At 38.5% G+C, this 20,602-nt stretch overlaps 1 protein-coding gene across 13 annotated transcripts in view; it reads right to left on the bottom strand.

Moving 5' to 3' along the window:
* Positions 1-125: 125 nt before the first annotated feature.
* PRRC2C (proline rich coiled-coil 2C) overlaps positions 126-20,602 on the bottom strand; it is a 94,778-nt gene continuing 74,301 nt past the window's right edge. For 3 of the 13 annotated variants that reach the window (XM_049633931.1, XM_049633934.1, XM_049633932.1), the window contains exons 24-35: positions 18,881-18,982; positions 15,958-16,159; positions 12,931-13,134; positions 11,134-11,246; positions 10,632-10,768; positions 8,157-8,388; positions 7,814-7,936; positions 6,570-6,788; positions 5,824-5,927; positions 5,314-5,440; positions 4,175-4,411; positions 126-2,097 (exon numbers count right to left, since the gene is read on the bottom strand). In XM_049633931.1, coding sequence (XP_049489888.1) covers positions 1,840-2,097; positions 4,175-4,411; positions 5,314-5,440; positions 5,824-5,927; positions 6,570-6,788; positions 7,814-7,936; positions 8,157-8,388; positions 10,632-10,768; positions 11,134-11,246; positions 12,931-13,134; positions 15,958-16,159; positions 18,881-18,982 — 2,058 coding nt within the window. In that variant the 3' untranslated portion in view covers positions 126-1,839. Of the gene's footprint in view, positions 2,098-2,289; positions 2,609-4,174; positions 4,412-5,313; positions 5,595-5,823; positions 5,928-6,569; positions 6,789-7,813; positions 7,937-8,156; positions 8,389-10,631; positions 10,769-11,133; positions 11,247-12,930; positions 13,135-15,957; positions 16,160-18,880; positions 18,983-20,602 lie in introns of those variants that run through there. The other 10 variants (XM_049633933.1, XM_049633942.1, XM_049633943.1 and 7 more) reach the window with 8 other exon arrangements.

The following is a 20,602-nucleotide window of genomic DNA, read 5'->3' as shown; positions in this document are numbered from 1 at the left end:
TTAAGCCAAATCAAGTCTTTGGATGAGAATCTCTTCCTAGAGCGCAATGTACCCTTGATCACTATTTTTGGTACATGACAGACCTTCTTGCTCCAAATTTGGGGAATGGATCAGAAGTTCCAAGATTCATTATTTAGAGAATACTTTATTAGTTTCTGTAATCAAACCCATGTAGATAAGACCTTACACATTTAATACAGTGCGTTACCCCTGTACAAATGGAAAAAATTGTGTTTAACATTTCTAGACCAATATGGCTGTTAATTTCTGTACAATGCCAACCCAACACGGTACGACTGGGGTAGTTTTTCCAAAGTTGACAGCACAGCTAAGGTTTCCAAAAATTCAAATTATTTATATATATATATGTATATGTATGTATATATATATATATATTTATTTATTTATTTATATAAAAAGACCAATAGCAGTATGTTATGCATCAATAGCAGCAACAGCCTTTCCAGGTTCTGCGGTCATCTGCACAAGATTATAGACACATCCAGCACGCTCCATTAATAAAAAAGAAAAAAAAAAAAACAGGTAAAAAAACAAACCCCCAGAAAACAGCAAAGTTCTGTTACTGTTGTGGTACCTGGCACCATTTTTTTTTTTTTTAATTAGCTTCTCAATCATCATCTGGAAAGAAAACATTCTAGAATAACGTCATTAAAAACAGCTCTGAGAAAGCACGGTCACTGTTACGTATCATAAAGCAGGTACAAGGTATTTTACATTCACAGAGGTATGATACAGTACTGTCCTACATCTAGAATACTAGAGGATACAATTTAAAAAGGCATTATTTGAGACTTGATTCTACTTTTCCAGCAGAGGGCCCAAAGGGTGGTACAACACAGCTCTGGTAAAGAAATGCACCTTCTCAGACAGGATTTCCTGTCATTAAGGGCACGGTTCTAGGTATTCACTGCTCTTGATGAACATGAGCTAAAAAACCGTTAAAAAAAAAAAAAAAAACACACACCAAAACCCAACAAACCCCATTGGATTCATACAAAGATGATGGAGTGGAGGCAAGCCAGACTCAATCTAACTAGTATTTTACCCAATCTGTCGTGTTTGAACGGTAAGAACTCCGTGGGAGAAAGGAGACGCCAAGTAGCACTTCAAAGCTTCGGGCCACAACCAAAACAGCATCATTTCAAACAGAAGCGGTTAGCCAAACCCTGCCCTTTTGGGGACGTCCAAGGGTGTGGACGTCAACATTTCATCATCTACTCACTCATCCAGGAAGAAGGGGAGATCAGTTACTGTACTTTGATTGTGTTCAACTCAATCACAAGGTTACAAAAATAGCAAGCTGCCATAATAAAAAATAAGGCTCCTCTATCCAGCACCAGTTACCTTCAGTTCTTGACCACCAAGCCCACAAATGCTACAACCATACCCAAAGCACACAGGGAGCAAAGAGACCACACCTGACACATTAGCTGGAATCACTGTTGTTCGGCATCAGCTGTTCCTCTGCAGGGTTATTTTCCTCTACTTCTGGTGTTTCATCTAACCGTAAGGATTGCAGTTCTAAATTCTGTGCACTCACGGGATGCGTATGCATATCTGTACATAGATTCTGACCGAAGATGCACGGCCGTCAACCGAGTGTGCATCACATAGCAGGTGCGAGCCGGCAAAGCCTCACTTTACTGGTGCAGCAGCTGTGTGTCAGTGTAAATCGCTCCTGTGTCCCCTGTGCACCTGCAAGCTCTGGACAGGATAATGTCATAGACCATTTTACCCCTTTGGCTGCTGGCATTATCCAACTCAGTTCTCCCTCTTTCCCCGCTCCCCTCCCCCGGCCCCGGCAATAAACCACAGCCTTTAAGATTTTGTTTCTTCTGTTTTGATCGCCTGAGGCTTGATTGGTCCAGTTCTAACAGGTTTGGTGGCTATGGTGGGTGCAGGGGGTGGCTTTTCTTCTACTTTTTCCTGACAGACACCAGGTGGGTCGGCCAGTGTTTCAGGAGGTTTACTGGAATCACTGTCCACTTTCTGGGCTTTGCCTCCTATCTGTTTGCTCTGTTGTTGTTCAGAGAAGAACCGTTGCGTGGACTGAAGAACCTCTGCTCTCTGCTTTGCCTTAAAAAATAAGAAACAACAACTGAAAATGCTGCAGCGCCACCAAAGCCCATCCATCAGTCTCAGTTCACACTCTCGTACCGACCACAAATCAGTCTTCCCCTCGCTGGTCTGGCCCAAAACCAAAAGCACCTCAATGATCTTTCAGCTTTTAACTGATAGATTTCTTCCTATCTTTGCAATCATTCCATGTGATTTTTTTTTTTTTTTTTTTTTAAAGCATTTGGAAACAGGACCACCTCCCACCACCTTTTCAAAGTTTGCCCTCTTATAAGATAAGAAGATAGAAATTGCTGTTGCTCTGTATCTTTTCCGGAACAAAACTTATTGATATCAAATTCTGTTTAGGGAAGCTGCTTGCAAATTTGAAAACATATATATGTAACACTTAAAACTTCTAGTTATCAATATGTGGTCTACAATAAAACGAAAAGGAAGCACTTATATTGTGGCATTACCAACACCTAGGACCAAATGTCTTGTGGCTGAGTCCTCTTCCCACAGCTCTCTTCTGCAGGGGAAGAGCGTCAGAAATTAGTAACTACAACTTCACTTGATCACTAAGTTCTGATAGCTCCTACCACATCCTGAGCTGGTAAAATAATCTCCTATTTTTAATGGCTACGTGCCCCGGAGAATATACTTACGTCAGTCACTCTGTAAATTATACCACTGTAATGTACACAAATAAAATTTAAGTTTCTGTATCTCTTGCATACAACAAAAAAGCCCTTCGTGTTCTATAGGAAACCTGTACTATCCAAAGATCTAAAGCAATTCAAGAAATTTTTACCCCCCCCTCCCCGTTATAAGCTCTACTGTCATTTCCAACATGGGCATTATATGAAAATCAAGTGCCAAGGAGACAGAAGCACAAGTGGAAACCATGGCCAAATAGTTTCCAAAGATTTCTATACTTGTATTAAATATACAAGTATATTTAATAGTTATGAACAGATGGAAATCCCTAGGCACACAGCCGTAATACAAGTAGATAATATTTAACAAGAGTTTCACCGCAGAGTAGTCTTTAAATTTGATTACTCAGGATGAGAAATGAGGGATATTAATGCAGAAAGAAACCAGCCAGTCAACCAAATTTTCTAAGCGACTGATCATGAACATGTTTCTAATTCAGAGTAGAGCATTACTTTGGACACTGCCCTATTTGAAAGCAATAAACGTTTCTTTGTTCTAGTCTGACATGATAAACACACACACACACGTAGTGACAAAATAGGCAGAATTACTAAGACCTCTAAAGTCAAGTCTAAGTAAATATAGAAATCAATGGACTCCGCTGGCTGTACAGGCAGACAGGTACAGTTTACGCTAGAAAAACTGTCCCCACACAGACTCCTAAAGGCACTCTTCTGCATCAGCAAACATCACGTTATCAGTGCCTTTTATCGTGAAGGATCCCAAAGTGCTTCTCCCAGTCCTTCATCTACAGCTGCACCATCTGCTGTGGGACGTGCCAACTCAGGTGGCGGGCAAAAAAACGGGCATGGAAACAGCTTGAGAAGAAAACTGTACATGGATGATTCATGAAGGAAGAAAAATCAAGATAGGTAAAAATCTCTTACCCACTCCAGAGTTTTCACATAACCATGATTTATATCTTAAGTTTGGGGAGGGGGAAAGGATAAAAAAGAAAACCAAACGGGGGGGGGGGGGGGGAAGAAAATGGGGAAGCCTATAATAATCCATATCACTTTTTTGCTCTTCCAAAAAATGGTAGCAGCTAAACTCAGATCTCCCTCAAATATGTATTTTTAAAGTAATTCATTTTGCCAGAGTTTAAAATGTCAACTTGTTTGCTAACTAAAGTTGAAAAAAAAAAAAATAATAATAATAATAAAAAAATTAAAAAAAAAAAAAAAAAAAACGAAAAAGGGGGGGGAATAGGGAGGGAAAAAAAGGAAAAAAAAAAAAACCAGGAGTGAATAAAAGCAGTTAGCTCGGTTAAGTCTGCTAAGACAATGAATGCCTGGGTATGTGGTTATGGTCCAGAGGCATCTTAAGACATGGTTCAGAGACAGATTCTTGCTCTGTTGGCTGTTAACACTGTACTAACCTTCATGTCTTGTTCAGCCTTCAACGCAGCCTGGGCCTGATTACCTCTGACTCCAGATAGTGATCCACAAGGACCCCTGGCTACATGTGGCAAACGAGCATGGCTCATGAGGCCTGTGGTCAGCGGAGGAGGCATCTGACTGGCCAGTGCCATTGGTGGCCTCTGAACAGGCGCTGGGAAGGTGTTAGTATGTGGGGCTCTTACCAATGGAGGGACCAGGTTAGGCTGAGAGAGAATCTGAGTGAAAAAAACAAAACATACAACATTGAACTGTTAAAAAAAAAAATTCTGCCAACTAGACCAAGGTTGGCTTATCTCAGAGTAAATCTGTGCCCATTCTGCCAGTGAAAGGAAGTGTATGGATTTGTGCCATTCTATTACAGGACCAAGAACAAACAGGCCATGCTTGGAGAATCTACAGAAAAATTAGGCAAAGCATGCTATGGCACTTCAGTGGACTCTAGCATTTCATTCAGCTACAAATTCTGAAGGGGAGATAGAAAAGCTATTAATTAGGATATTTTTTTAAAAAGATATAATTGCAGAAAAGGCACACACTTATACCAAACATAATCTGAAGATAAATAAAAATGATACCAATTCAACAAATAAAGTGTTTTTTCAGGAACAAATGCTAGTTTGTGAGAGTTACTATTAATTTTAGTCTTTCCATACGATCAGCAAAGGGAAGAGAAGCCAACGTTTTTACACATATATTAGAACATCTTTTGGAAATTTTACCTCAACTACACATAGTTATCTTAAAAAACAACAACAACACAACAACAAAAAATCTTTAAACCTAGAAAACTTTAAGCACTGGGACCCTTCTCTGAAAAGTCAACTTCTTCAAAAAAAGATAAAAGAAACAGGACTAAAATAAGTGATCAGAGCTGTGTGGGGAATCTTTTGACTACTTCTCTTGTCTGCTTTAGAACTCTACGGATACTACCTGTATCTAGCTAAAAATTGCAGAGAACACAGGTCACAAATTTACTGTTAAATAAGAAGCTGTTTCTCATTAAAAACTCTGTTTCTAAACTAGTTACAATATGGCAAGATTATGAAATCAGAGAATTAGCCAGATTAGCACTCATTTGCAAGGAAATAATACTCATTTCTCACTCGTATCTGCCCACCTGGGGTGCAAACTGTGTAGGAAATGGTTGTGTCATTCTCACAGTGGCAGGGGCTGACTGGAACTGCTTCTGATAGACAATGCTGTTCATTTTGCCGGACTGGCTGTTCGGACTTGTGGAAGTAGCCCTTGGAAAAAAGCCATCACTGGTCAGTACAGTAGTGCCAAATAAACAATGCTGTCAGACTTTTAGAGACGTTGCTCTTGGTAGATTCTTCCTGTGTGGTAGCTGATGAAAATTTACCACGGTGAGTTACCAAATATTATGGCAGTGGAGAGACACTGGAGGGGGCAGAGGTGAGAAAGAAAACTAGCTAGATATGCCCTGTATTTAAAAAAAAAAAACTTAAAAATACAGTATAGCAAACACATTCTTAAGAATTTAATAGCTTAACATCTCAGATACAACTATCGGAATGTCTCGTGCTTACCACAGACCTGGTGACATAGTAAGTAAGATCTAACAAACAAATCGTGCTTAAGTATCTGAAAATCCAAATGCCCATTTTACCGGAAGGGACTAGATGTTGGTGTGGTGCTTCTACCGCTGATCGGAGGTGTGCCTGGTTTTATATCAATGCCACTTCCAAAGGCTTTCAGTTCCATTTCAGACATCTGAAAAAAAAGCATACGATAAACTCAGCATTTCTGGAATCCCATAAGCTGAATGCTGTGTTTAGTGTTCTATATACGAAGACTTAATCCAGGAATGGTCAAAAACCTTTAGTACACAAATCCTATAATTAAGTTGCAAATACCATGGAATGATCCAGGCCAAATTTATGGATGGAAAGTCTTAAGAGATTGTGTAAACCCAATTCTTCCACAAAATTTGTGAATTGTTATTAGGCAAAAACCAGAGGAAGCCAAACACATTAAAAGTAAATAGATCTTTAAAAGTATATTGGGGTTTGAGGGGCACCTGTGTGGCTCAGTCGGTTAAGCATCCGACCTCAGCTCAGGTCACGATCTCAGTTTGTGGGATTGAGCCTCGTGTTGGGCTCTGCACTGACAGCACAGAGCCTGCTTGGGATTCTCTTTCCTTTTTCCTCTCCCCCTGCACCTCCCCTGCTCATGCTCTCTCCTGATCTCTCAAAATAAATAAATAAACGTTAAAAAAGTATCCTGGGGTTTGAGACTTCCTGGAAGGTGGTAAAAACCGATGCATTTTGTTTATTTTTATAAACTACACAGATGCATACATCTAAACACATGGCCTTAAATTCTTAAAGAAACTGTCGGTTTCTCTTCACTTACTTTTCCCGTGGTTGCGATCATGCTATGCTGTGTTCCAGCAGGGATTAGTCCTCTAAAAGGCTGGCTTACTTGTGCAGGACGACTCAGGCTCTGGGCCTGGGCTTGCGGGGTGGTATGCTGTAATGGGGGCTGAAGAGTCTGAGGCAGAGCAATTAAAGGCTGCCCCGTAGATCCAAAATTAGGCAACGAAAGCTGAGATGCTGGTAAAGGTACTGTAACCTAGAAAATAAGCAAACAGTAACTGCAGCAATTTACTTATACCTACTGTATGTACATCCCTACAACTACATATACAACCCTTCATAAACTTTTGAATAACATTTTAAACAGACTACGTCAATCTGTTAATGTGTCTCACATATAATCTTTTGCTTAGTGCTATCTCCATTCTTTTAGTAAAGGAGCAACACTAAGACAGATTAGTAGTACAGACGATATAACCAAAATAATTAGGACTATCTTTGAATTAATCCATGGTACATGTCTAACAACGACATAATACAATAAAATCATGGGGTATAACCTAAGAAAGCAGCGTTATTACCACTTCCCAAATAGACATTTCTATATTGTTTTCAGGTCTGGTCAAAATGACCTTTGACAATAAGAAACATAACCTTTCAGTTTTCATATAAACGGTATTTAATTTGAATGTCAATAAGGTAATAAATATATTTATGAATTTCTACCCTCCAAAGAGCCACCAAAATTAGTAATAAGAAAATGACTAATGGTCTGCCTCTCTCCTTCAGTCCTCTACGAACTTTCAAAGATTAGATTTGTGACACTGCTAAGAGACAGTACATGTCTGTCATTTACACTGTCATACTCTGCCACACTGTTCTAAGTATGACATTAACCAGGGTGATGTTCTTTAGAGCCTTCCTTCGCCTCTAGCATAAATGGTTAAAGCACCTCTCACGCTTTTATGTAACTGTATATCCTGAAAATGGTTTTCGAACTTTTATATTCATGGTATCCTTTGTTACAATAAATGAGTACATGGAAACTCTTTTAAAACAAACAGGCAAACAGCTGAACTGACTTTCATGTGGCCAAGGAAAGGGTGTTGTGGGACCGAGCAGGGTCTACTTCCAGTGACCCCATGGAATTCTAGGAAACCTCAGAGAAAAGTCTGACAACTATCGTACCATCTCCCCCATCCTGGTTCTATTTAAAAACTGCCAAGCAACAACAAAAGCAGTAAAAGTAATAAAATAATGAAGAAAATTGAGGAAATTTACCATGCCATAGTTTACCTGCTGGAGAGCACTTGGTGACTGGGCAGTGTTATAAAAATTTGTCTGACCAGGCGGTTGTACTTGTCCAGAATAAAGATTTGAAGCCTGGGTAAGATTTGCTCTAGCCTAGGAGAAATTTTGTAGGAAAACAGCAGTAAGATTGAAAATTTTCCAATTCAGACATCAAGTGTGTAACTTGAAAGCAATTTCTAAGAATTTTAGTATTAGGTAAAAAGAGCTTTCCCCTGCCATTAAGTCTTTTAACCTTTTTTCTTTAAAAACAGTTTCTTTAAGTAACCTGTTGCACAGGAATACAATGACAATGTAGGATCCTAGTTCATCTTACCTGGAGAAGATGTGTATCAATCAGCTGGGAACCTCCTAGTCCTGATGCCTGACCCAGCTGATGTTCATACAAGATAGGAATAGGTTGCGTATTTGAGGTCTGTTGAAAGGCAAGACCTGATTGTGCCTTTGCAAGTTCCTGGTGTTGCACAGCTGGAAAGTTATGGATGGCAGTACCAGAAAGGACCACAGATGGTTGTGACAGACTGCTTTGCATAAAGGCTGGCTGAGACCTACATAGGTATTGAAGAGAAAAGACTTGTGTTAGCGAGTGAATTCTATTTTGGAATCTGGGGGTCTTAAGAATGGGTATCCCAAATGACCAAGCACTCTCATTAGCACAATTAAGAAAAGAGAGAATGCAGATTGTGCCTAAGGCACTTGTGTCATGATTTAGAGCCCTGAACACAACAAAGTTCTAGGAAAAGGCTTGCTCTTCCTGAGAAACTAGTAAGATTTTTCTCCTCTTGAACAATGAGAATGATTCTCTTGTCATGTGTTCAATAGCAAGCTCATAACCAGATCTGGTTTTCTCTTTGGTATGGACATCCTTTTCAGATTGATAGCACTAATAGCTGACTTTTATTATTTATATTTCACTACTTCCTCTTATGTATATATTTCTTATAAAAGATCTCAACACTTCTATGGGATGAAGCAGAGTAGTTGTTCAGGATTACCCACAAAGTTTTGGTTTATTTTTATTGCGGTATAGTGGTCATATAACATTGTATTAGTTTCAGGTGTATTACATTACGATTCAGTATCTGGATTATGAAATGATCACCACAACAAGTCTATTTAACATCTGTCACCATACATGCACATAGTTACAAAAACACTTCTTTCTTCTGACGAGAACTTTTAAGATCTACTGTCTCAGCAGCTTTAGTGTTTAATGTTTGAGAGAGCATGTGTGTGCATGAGCAGGGGAAGGGCAAGAGAGACAGGGAAGGAGAATCCCAAGCAGGCTCCGCGCTCAGCGCAGAGCCCAACTAGGGGCTTGATCCCACAAACCGTGAGATCAAGACCTGAGCTGACATCAAGAGTCGGGCGCTTAACCGACTGAGCCACTCAGGCACCCCTCTCAGCAACTTTAAAATGCCCAACACAGTATTATGGCCAAAGGCTGCAAACTGCTACTTGTAAAGTAAGTCATGGCAGGAGAGGGGTGTGTCTGGGCGGCTCAGTCAGACATCCCATTTTGGTTCAGGTCATGATCTTGTGGTTTCTGAGTTCGAGTCCTGCACTGGACTCTGTGTTGATGGTTCAGGGCCTGGAGCCTGCTTCCAATTTTGTGTAACTATAGTTAATAATACTGTATTGTATATTCGAATGGTTAAAAAAAAAAATACAATGCTGAAATCTAACTTCAGACTACCCTCTTACCTCTGGGATAGGGGCCTTCAAGCTATATTTTTAAAAATGCTAAGATAAAAAGTAACTAGATCAAAGTAGTGGGTTAAAGACAATATTGCCCATAAATAATATTACGCTTTGTTAAAGCTGACATATGTGGCAGAAACAAAAGCCATTAAGCAGGAATGCTAGCCTGGAGTCACGACCAATCTTTAGAAGGTCTATGTTTCAAATACAAAATGGGAAAACATAAGCATACTGTTATAAACTGCCCTGTCATGGCAGAAGTTAATTCAGGGATTCCATATTAATAAACATTATGCTGATTAGGTTGAGAGCAAGAAATAGCAGAATGATGTAGGAATACAAACAGCTGCTTTCAAAGGCTAACCTGTGCCTTCTAATATGGCTGTCATTAGCCACAATCACATACACAGCATACATCATATTTCTATTGAACAGTCCTGGTCTTAAGAAGTACATCTTCCAAGACAGTCGTTAAGATGGGGATCAAGACACAGACCGTCAGTGCACAGCTACTCCAACTCCCACGGCTAAGGACGACATCGCTCATCACCGAACTCTTTTTTGCACAGCTGGAAAGTAGCCGCAAACTTTTCAACAATGTTTCGAGCAACTCATACCAATCAAAAGATTTCCTTGATCAAAAAAACAGTTTCTTCTATATTTGTCACCATTCTCACCACCGCTTCTGTTCTTTGACACTCTGCTCTTCTCTTTAATCACACCCCATCCTAAACCCTGACCCCTTACATACTCCTGTCACCTGCCAGGTCTCGGCTCACACCCCACAGCAGGCGTAGATTTCTAGTTGTTGCAGCAAGATGGAAGGGAGCCTTTTTAGGTCCGTTAGCAGCTATTTTCTGTGATTTCTAATTGTTCTGGGATTGTTGTTATCCTCATCTTCAAGAAGGTTTGAGGTCTCATTTTGTTAGGTAAAGTCTTGACTGAAATTACCAGAGGCTGAGTCTCATGACATATAATCATTTAACGTACTTTGATAACAGGGTCATCCTAGCTTGGGCGGGGGGAGAAGGGGGGAGGAAGGAGCAGTAGGGATATGGCAAGAAGGCCCAGCGGTCACAAAAGCAGGTACCTGTATGGCTGAAGTGAGGAAGTGAACAGCTCCTGAGTCTGGGAAACGGCAGGTCCAGCACCGAGACCCAGCTGGGCCTGATGCTGCCCTTGCAGTGGCGCGTAAATAGGGATCGGAATCTGCTGAACTGAGGCTGGCTGCAATGCAATAAAAAACAATACGTGAGCACCATATACACAAATCACAACACTTGGGAAAATAAAAATTTGAGATATGAAAAGAATAAAAGAACAATGCCATGCATATCAGCTCCCTTTTCAAAGGGAACCAAATGTAAACATCTAAATTTTCCTTTCAATACATTACTTTTTCTACACTGCTAATCACTAAGGTTTGGCAAATTTGGGAAAAGTGTGAAAATTTGGCCAGTACGTATCAAAGTAATCGTGGATTGTCCCATGTTGTCAACAGAAGATTTTAACTTCAAAGAGGCTGTTATTTGTAGCCCAAGGTAACCATTACACCATTAGCATGCCAAGAAACAAACGTCTGTGGTATTTACCTGAGAAAGACCTGGCTGGAAGCCTTGTTGCTGAGCCAAGGATGGTGGGGCCAAGCGTGCATGTTGGGTGTTGAATAAATGACTCGTGTCCATATAGAAAGCAGGGATTTGAGCTACAGACCATCAGGAAAAACAAGCAGCAGTCAGTGTCTGAACTTCAGAATTTTCCAAATAGTAACTAAAAACCAAATCTTGAAGCAGATTTCAAATTAAATGAGCCTTCTGAAAATTACTACAGCCAAGGAAAAACTAGATATGTGGAAAGATGCAAAACTTCTGGCAGACAGGTATATGCAAATTAAAACAACAAAACTCTAGTACGGTTGACCCTTGAAAAACATGGGTTTGAACCATGCAGATTTTTTCGAATAATTCCATATAGTACTGTAAATGCATTTTTCCTCTCCGTACAATTTTCTTAGTAACGCTTTTTCTCTAGTTTACTTTATTGTAAGAATACAGCATATAATACATATGACATACAAAAATATGTATTAATCAACTGTTTATCAGTAAGGTTTCTGATCAATAGTAGGCTATTTGTAGTTACATGTGGGGGGGGAGGGGCTAAAACTTGTATGTGGATTTCTGACTGTGTAGGGCGTCAGCATCCCAACCCTTGCATCGTTCAAGGGGTCAACTGTACCTGTGATGATACAGGAAAACAGATATTCATATACTGCCAATGGGGTATAAACTAGTAAAATTTGACCTGATCTACTAACAGTGAAAATGAACCTACCTGCTTACTGGCAAACCTACTCTAATTTTATATCTAATTAAGGAATTTAATAGTTCAAAGAAAGTGATATTTAATAACTGAAAGAATTTGGTATAGATTCTTAACAAATTTCTATATATTATATAAACTATTTTGTGATTTGCTGTTTTTATATAATAGTATGTTTTGGAGAAGTTCCCATATTGTTTTTAATTTGTCATCATTATAAACAATATTGCAATCAATAAAAACTCTCATACATGTATCTCTTATTAATAGAGAAATTTATTTATATAAGATTCCTAAGTGTGAAAACTCTCACTACAGTTAAGTACATACACACAGAATATTCTGAGATACTTTTCTAAAAGAATTAGGTTCAATTTATACACTCACCAGCAATGAATTAAGAAACTATTAATAATACCTGTGACCTTTAAAGAAATCAATCTTTATATCTTCCACATAGAAAATGCCTTTCTTTGAATAGAAAGAGAAGAAATAGACTGTGTTCATTTATTTTTTTCTTCTTTGCTAATCTTAGTTTACTCTTCCCCAGAAATTTCATTATCAATTTGTCAAGTTTCAGATAACAAACTTTTATAACTTGACTGGAATAACATCTAATGCAGAAGTTATTTTGCCAATTATTAGACACTAATTTGTCTAATAGATTTGTAACATATGTATAAGGAACTGCTAAGAGTCCCAGAATACTTACCAAGGAGAGATAACATTAAATTCAACGAGGAAACAAATTTGCAAAGCAGATCAAAAAAATATTTAAACTTGAGGGGTGCCTCGGTGGCTCAGCTGGCTAAGAGTTCGACTCTTGATTTCAGCTCAGGTCATGATCTCGTGTTTTGTGAGACTGAGCTCTGTGTCGGGCACTGACAGCGTGGAGCCTGCCTGGGATTCTGTCTCTCCCTCCCTTTCTGCCCCTCCCCACCCTGCTGACGTTCTCTCAAAATAAATAAAGCTCAAAAAATTTTTTTTAATTTGAAAAAGAGAAAATATAAGCATTTTAAAAAGTCTTCATTTTCTAAATTCCCTATACCCAAGCCCAAAAATCTTACCTGCTGCAGACTGAGACACATAGACTTGTGGACTCTGTTGTTGCTGGGCAATAAGGGAAGGCATACAGCTTAACTGTGAAAAATGACTTGCAGAAGGTAGGCTGCTTGTCTGTAACTGCTGGGGTTTCACTTTACAAATATTAGGAGGGTCTGATGTGGTTGTAGATTTTGTACTCAAAGAAGAGGTAGTGTATGTACCAGCTCCTATACATGGGAGAGGGGGGAAAGTAGCATATTTTCAAGTGTCACTGTTGTTCACTGTAAAATAACTCAAGCACCAGCTGGAAACTGGCAAATTCATGTTTATGTTCCCCACGTACTTAAGTAACAATCACCAAATGTAAACAAGACTATAAAATTTGGGGAAACATATACAATAAAAAAATACAAAGAGAAGACAATTTCAAAATAGTACTCATAAAATAAGGTGGCCAAGGGCCTACAGGGTTGTTACAGTTTGGTCTCCAACTAATAGTGTTTAATCATCATAAAGAAAAGGAAGGTCAAGAGCTTCATTCATTTATGGCTAGGCTAAATGTAACAAGACAGAAGGATGAAATGCTGCACCTTATGAATAATTAAGGATGTAAATGCATCTCAAGAGATCACAACTGCTCCTAAAAAGCCACATAAACAAAGGTTAGAGTTTTTCTTCTTTCCAGCAAAATACCTTAAGGGTAATCTTAAGAGCCGCATTCATTTATGAATATTTACAAACATCTACTAAGGTCAAGCATAGACATTAAGAATATAGAAGAACAAAGTGCTGCACCTTAAAAATCATTAATGTAAAAGGAGCCTTTAGAGATCACAAGTGCTCTTAAAAGTCATATAAACTTAAGGTTATAGTCAGTCCCCTCCCTCCTGGTATATATACCAGCAAAATACAGGTATGTGATGATACCTTAAAAACAAAGACAAATTATTAGTAAATAAGTAGAGTTATAAAACTTAAGATCTTGAAGGATCAATTAGTTCTGCAGATCAGTGAGCTTTAATGACTGTAACACTGGAGGAATGACAATACTGGCATTTGATTAAAAAGTGAGATGTAATCATCATTCTTTTCAGACTTCAAAAGATGTTCTAAGAGAGGACCAAGATCAAGGTACGTTTGTTCTTCCTTCCACTTGAGTTTCTAGCAGTAGATAATTGGGCAGGAAGTATAAAAATTTATCTTAATCGAGGAGAGTGTGGGGGAACCAGACCTGGAGGAAAGTACACTTGACCCTTGAACAATACAGGTTTGAACAGTGTGGGGCGGTCCCTCCACTTACACATAGACTTCCCCCCGCCCGCCCCGCAATTAAATACAGTACGGTACTGTAAATGTATTTTCTCTTCTGATTTTTTTTTTTAGTAACATTCTCTTTTCTCTTACTTTATTGCCAAGAATACAGTATATAACACATGTAACAAAGTATGTATTAATCGGCTACTTATGGTATCAGTAAGGTTTCTGGTCAATAGTAGGCTATTAGTAGTTCATTTGGGTGGGGAGGGGAGGAGTCAAAAGTTATACCTAGGGAAAAGGTTATCCTGGGGTTTTGTTTTGTCTGTTTTTGTTTGTTTTTTGACTACGTGGGGGAGGGGAGGGTCAATGCCCCTAGCCCCTGCGTTGTTCAAGCTGGGTCCAAAGAAAGATGTAGGAACCTTCCCAGTCCCTTTATTTCCTAATCTCCCCACCACACTCCCCTCCTGGTTGCTTTACAGTCCCAACTCCTATCCACCCAAATGACTGGGTACAATGCTAAGTATAATGAAGATGTCTTACAAATTCATGGTAGGGAATGCTTGAAAGGGTCTTAAAGAGGGAAGAGAAATAGAATACTCTATGATTTGAATCTCTATGCTTGTCTTGATACATACTTTTGATTCATACTTTTGATAACACCAAAGTAACTGTAGTATATTCTAAAGACCAATTCTTTTGGTATAGAATGCCAGAATATTGAATGGCAGTAGTGCAATCACTAAATGAGAACCAAAGAAAGTAAATTATGTGCTGGATTATTTTATATCTTTTGGAAAGCAGCTTCTGTTGCTTTGGAAAACATTACAGAATAGTGGGAAAGCTTGAAATGAAATTTGTTTTCAATATAAGAAACGTGGTTATACATATGGTAAAAGGGTGTACTTTCCTAGAGTCGAGCATTTTAGAAATGTAATTACTTAAGAAATGTAAAGTCCCCAAATGAGATATAGTTTAATGAAAGGATTACATACTAGCAAAAAATTTAAGGAAGAAAAACACTTTCTAACCTGGGGTGTTCATGGACTCTCCTTAAAAACAGATGAAACAAAAAACAAAACCCACTAGATATCATCTCGTCAAATAACAGACCGGAAATTCTTTACCCCTAATTCTTCACCAGAAAATACACGTCATCACAATAGATTTAGGCCAACAATTCCTTCAAATTAGATACAGATCACAAAAATCTACAGCTCGTGTGATTCTTTGTTATTTCTGAATTGGACTATTAGCTATATATATATAGGTTAAAAACTAAAAATCCAATTGTGTTGGGGCGCCTGGGTGGCTTGGTCGGTTGGGCGTCTGACTTCGGCTCAGGTCATGATCTCACGGTCCGTGAGTTCGAGCCCCATGTCCGTCGGGCTCTGTGCTGACAGCTCAGAGCCTGGAGCCTGCTTCCGATTCTGTGTCTCCCTCTCTCTCTGACCATCCCCCATTCATGCTCTGTCTCTCTCTGTCTCAAAAATAAATAAACGTTAAAAAAGAAAAATTAAAAAAAAAAATCCAATTGTGAATTTTATAGAAAAATTTAGAGGAAAAAGATAAACATCTTTTCGCCAATTACTTATTAGTACCTATGGGGGGGTTGTTGCAAGCACACAGGAGGGCATGGGGGTGGGCAAGAAGAGTTTACAAAACAGCTAATGATCAGACCTTGTGCAGTCTTAAATATTTTAAAAATAGTAGGTTTTGGGGATAGTAAACAGGAAAAGATCATAGGAAATGTTAAATAATTAAGACATTTAAAGGAAAGGTATAAAACCTTCTACCTGATAGTGATGTTGTGGGAGTGACTGAAGCAACAGGAATCTGAGGCATTGATGCACTTGAGAATGAATTGTAATTAGCAGGGCTGGGCCCACTGGCACTACTGCTGACTCCACTTGCAATTGGAGGTGCTGTGGAAGTTACTGGAGACCCCTTTTCCCGTACATTTGGAGAATTCTCCCATGCCTTCCGTGCTGACTCCATCTGTAATAAAATGGACATTTTTTTTTAAAGGGGGAAAAAAAAGCGAATGCAGAATACACATACCAACATACACATGTGTGCGTATATTTAAATTCCAAATATAAAAAATAAATAAATTCCAAATATAATCCTTCAAAAAAAACTGCAAAAATTTAAAAGATTAAAATCCTAAGGCTTTCAAACCTTTCACTTTCCCCTTTATCTTTGTTCCCTTGCTCTAACTGGGAGGCAGTAGGCTGTAATTGTGTTATCTAAAGAGAGCTTGTTGACAGCTTTGGCAAAGAAGTCAGTGAAATATAAAGTCAAAGCTCCTGTATCATGTCCATAGGAGTCCCCACCCCTCCAGATGAATAAAGAAACAGAAATGTCCTGCCCCTTAGGACTGACCTAAGGCTCTGACTCCAGTTGGAAAGGCACTGAAGGCCCTCCATAAATACCTATTCCTTCTGTATAAGGCAGTTGTCAAATGGCAGATGACAGGCACCTTTTGTTTGGCTGTTTTATGTTCAGCGTTTTAAAAGGCAAAGTAACCAGATAGGTTTTAGGCTTGGGTGCAGTAGAAATAGGTCTTGTTTTACACCCAGACCTCGACAAGCATTTCAGATACTGACTGCTGCCATTTGAATTTGTGACTACGGGCTTTACCTGTAGTCTCCTAGTTTCTTAAAATGTAAAAACAGGTTGCATTTTCATCTACCTAGACCAGTGCTACTGAACAGAAATGTAAATGCAAGCCATATATATAATCTTAAATTTTCTAACGTGTATTTATTTTTGATACAGGGAGAGACAGACCATGAACAGGGGAGGGTCAGAGAGAGGAAGACACAGAATCTGAAGCAGGCTCCAGGCTCTGAGTTGTCAGCACAAAGCCCGACACAGGGCTAGAACTCACGGACCGCAAGATCATGACCTGAGCTGAAGTCAGCCGCTTAACCGACTGAGCCACCCAGGCGACCCATAATCTTAAATTTTCTAATAGCCACATTTTGAAAAACTAAAGAGGTAATACTAATATCGATAACATCTTTTATTCAACCCAATGTATCCACAATGTAAATTAAAAACTACACATCAACACAAAAATTGACATGTTTTAATTTTTAAAAATATTAACATTTCAGATCCGGTGTCTATTTTACACTTACAGCACACACCTCAACTTGGACCAGCCCATTTAAGTGCTTACTAACTACATGTGGTGAGTGGATCCTGAACTGGATGGCACAGATGTAGATCTTCAATAGGAAGGAACAGATACACAGATTGTGGTGTTTTTAGACCTACTGGTCAAAATACTGGGCCAAGAAAAAATGCTGAAAGTAATCTATAAAATTTGGCTGTAAAAAATCAAGTAACAATTTTTAATGCCATAGTTAAGATGTTGTAGGTCTTTGAAATACCAACTTAAAAATACTAATTTTTCCCCTTGACAAAAACTATCAACAAAATCCATGTAATAGAACTTTTCTATACTCATATATTACCCAACTAAAGAGAGATGTCAGAAGAAGTAAAAGTAAAGAAACTAGAGAAGTTTTAAGCTAATGACATTTAATTTAAATTCATTTGAATTTTAAATGTATATTTCTTCTTGGAATGTCAAAAACATTAAGTGAAAAGCAGTGTTGAATAGGTTCTCTGAAGAATTAACTGGCCTAAAGAATTTATGATGATATATTTGCCTATGTGAAATTAGACTAGCCTTGAATAGCATACAGTCAAAACCACACATTAAGACACAGTATAAAACACAGACTGAGATAGTCCTTCAAGTGGAAAAACAACGGCTGAGTAGGAACTGGTAATAAAGAGGAAGGACTGGGGAAAGATGGGGGCTAACACAAAGCAGAATGGTTACCCCATAAAATTTTAGTCTCAAACTTCCAGAAATGAACATTGGCCAACATGTCTCCCCCTCTCCTGAAGACCATCAAAGATTCGCTGTCAACCAATGCAGCATTAGGAGGCCCCGCTATAGAGGTTATACTTGCCCAAATTACAAAACTGAACAAACAGCACCAATGGAATAAACATACACACTTTAAAAAACCTCCACTTTATTTCATGTCTGTGCTTTTTAAAAAAACCTGACTAATCTGGAGGTGAGTGGAAATTGATTTAAAATTCTCAACTGTAAAAAAGCGTCAGTGACACAGCTCAAAGTTATAAACACAAAAGAGTTTTAAAAACAAGCCTAAATTTCTTGATATAAAAAAAGCGTGTTGTCTATTATCTTTTTTGCCCTCTCATTCAAAATTATCCAACAAAAATCAAATCAAAATCACTTGTAATTACCTCATCATAAAACATTCTACTTATTACAGTGCATTCATTCAATTCACATGATTTACAGGAAAGATAGAAAATTAACAGTCTTACCATTACTGGTACTTAGGATAAAACACCAAGCTAGTTGGTTTGTTTTGTACACAACTGATGTATCCAAAAACTATGGTCCCTGAGAGGGACTCAGTACAAACACGGAATATAAGTGCTCTCCTATATTTTTAACACAAAATTCGTAACCGTAACAAGCCTCACTTTAAAGTGGATTTAGAAATTAATAAAATTTTAGGGTATAATTTGACATAACTATTTCCTCAGCTTAGTAGTGTTGCTTACCACACAAAACAAGTAAAAATACCAAAAGAGTATTTTTAACATATGTCCCCTTGCATGCACTCATCAAGGACCTTTAGAGAAGGACGTTGTACATACCTTGAAGGTGAGGCTGAAAGTAGTGGGAGGAGCTGAAGTGAGGCTGGAGCTCTGTTGGATAGTCTCCCTCTTAGGGAGGGGGAGGGTGTTGGGCAGGGGCACCTGAAAAGGTAGGCAACACATATCATCATCAAAGTTGCTGCAAAAACCCCATTACAGAGAACGCTAAAGTACTCTTTAAGGGTGTTTATTTTTCATCAGAGCCAACAGGAATATTTCATTACTTAGAGTTACATTGTGTCTGCAGTAATTGATATTTTTGGACATCTTAGAGAAATGCAATCTGCTTTTTTAATGCATATTATTAAAGAAAAAGATCTGTCCCAAATATAAGGTATACACTCAAAGGCAGTTAAAATTTTTTTAAATTTATTTAGAGAGAGAGAATCCCAAGCAGGCTCCACACTGGCAGCACGTGGCCTGATGCAGGGCTTGATCCCATGACCAAGAAATCATGGCCTGAGCCGAAATCAAGAGTTGGATGCTTAACCAACTGAGCCACCCAGGTGTCCTGCCTCACATATTCTAATGTGTATACTAATCACCAGGGGATGTTATTAAAATGCAGATTCTAGTCAGCTGGAGTGAGGTAAGGCCTAAAATCCTGCATTTCAAACAGGTACCCAAGTGGTGATGCTTCCTAGACCATACATTATTACATTACGTAGCAGAGCTCTAAGGAATATAATTTCCATTAAAATTTTCAGGGACGCATGGGTTCTATCAGAAGCATTTAACGTGATAATGTAAATATTAAGAAATTAATCTCCTTCCTGCAATTTAGTCAATACTCTTATAACTAGATTCAAAAACAAAAGTCAAATTGGGAGGAAAGTACAGAATATTGCTACCACCCTGTTACACTGAGCAAGCTGGCTCGCTCTAGTTATAACATGATTATGGCAAATATTGTCAGAAACGTGAATATATTACAAACTCTCTACACATTATCTTTTCCCCTCTTAAGTCTCTAGACCTTGAGATTTTATCATGTACTACAGTATGATTGATTTTGATGGTTCACTTATTCAGATAAAATGAGATGCTTAGCGAGCATTTTAAGGTAATCATTTTAAGATCATCACTTTGTGTGTGGTACTATGGAGTACTAACAAATTGAGAATACCATGGACTACTTAACAGAGATTACTTTATACATTTTTTAAATAGCTGTGCTAGGAATATTAATTAAAAAAAAAAAACAACAAAACAGGGGCGCCTGGGTGGCTCAGTCGGTTGAGCGTCTGACTTCAGCTCAGGTCATGATCTCGCAGTCTGTGAGTTCGAGCCCCGTGTCGGGCTCTGTGCTGACAGCTCGGAGCCTGGAGCCTGAAGCCTGCTTTGGATTCTGTGTCTCCCTCTCTCTCTCTGCCCCTCCCCCGCTCATGCTCTGTCTCTCTCTCTCTGTCAAAAAAATAAAATAAAAACATTAAAAAATAATAAAAACATTAAAAAAAATTAAAAAAAAAAAACCCCAACACCTGCATTTAAATCTTCAAGACATTCAAAGATTTCAAGATTCAAAATGATTGTAACATTAAGTAATACTATCCAATAAACACCAGCTAAATATCTTAAATAAGTAGATTAACCCTTATCAAGAATAATTTTTTCAAGACACAAAAGCTCTATGCATAAAACCCTCAAACACACTAATGAGTGAAAAAGGAACATTTCAAAAGGTCCTAAAATTTTTCCCACGTAGGACATTTTTTTTTAAAG

Source organism: Panthera uncia, chromosome F1 (assembly GCF_023721935.1).
Source record: "Panthera uncia isolate 11264 chromosome F1, Puncia_PCG_1.0, whole genome shotgun sequence".
Lineage (NCBI taxonomy): Eukaryota > Metazoa > Chordata > Mammalia > Carnivora > Felidae > Panthera > Panthera uncia.
This window is presented reverse-complemented; position numbering and strand designations above follow the sequence as displayed.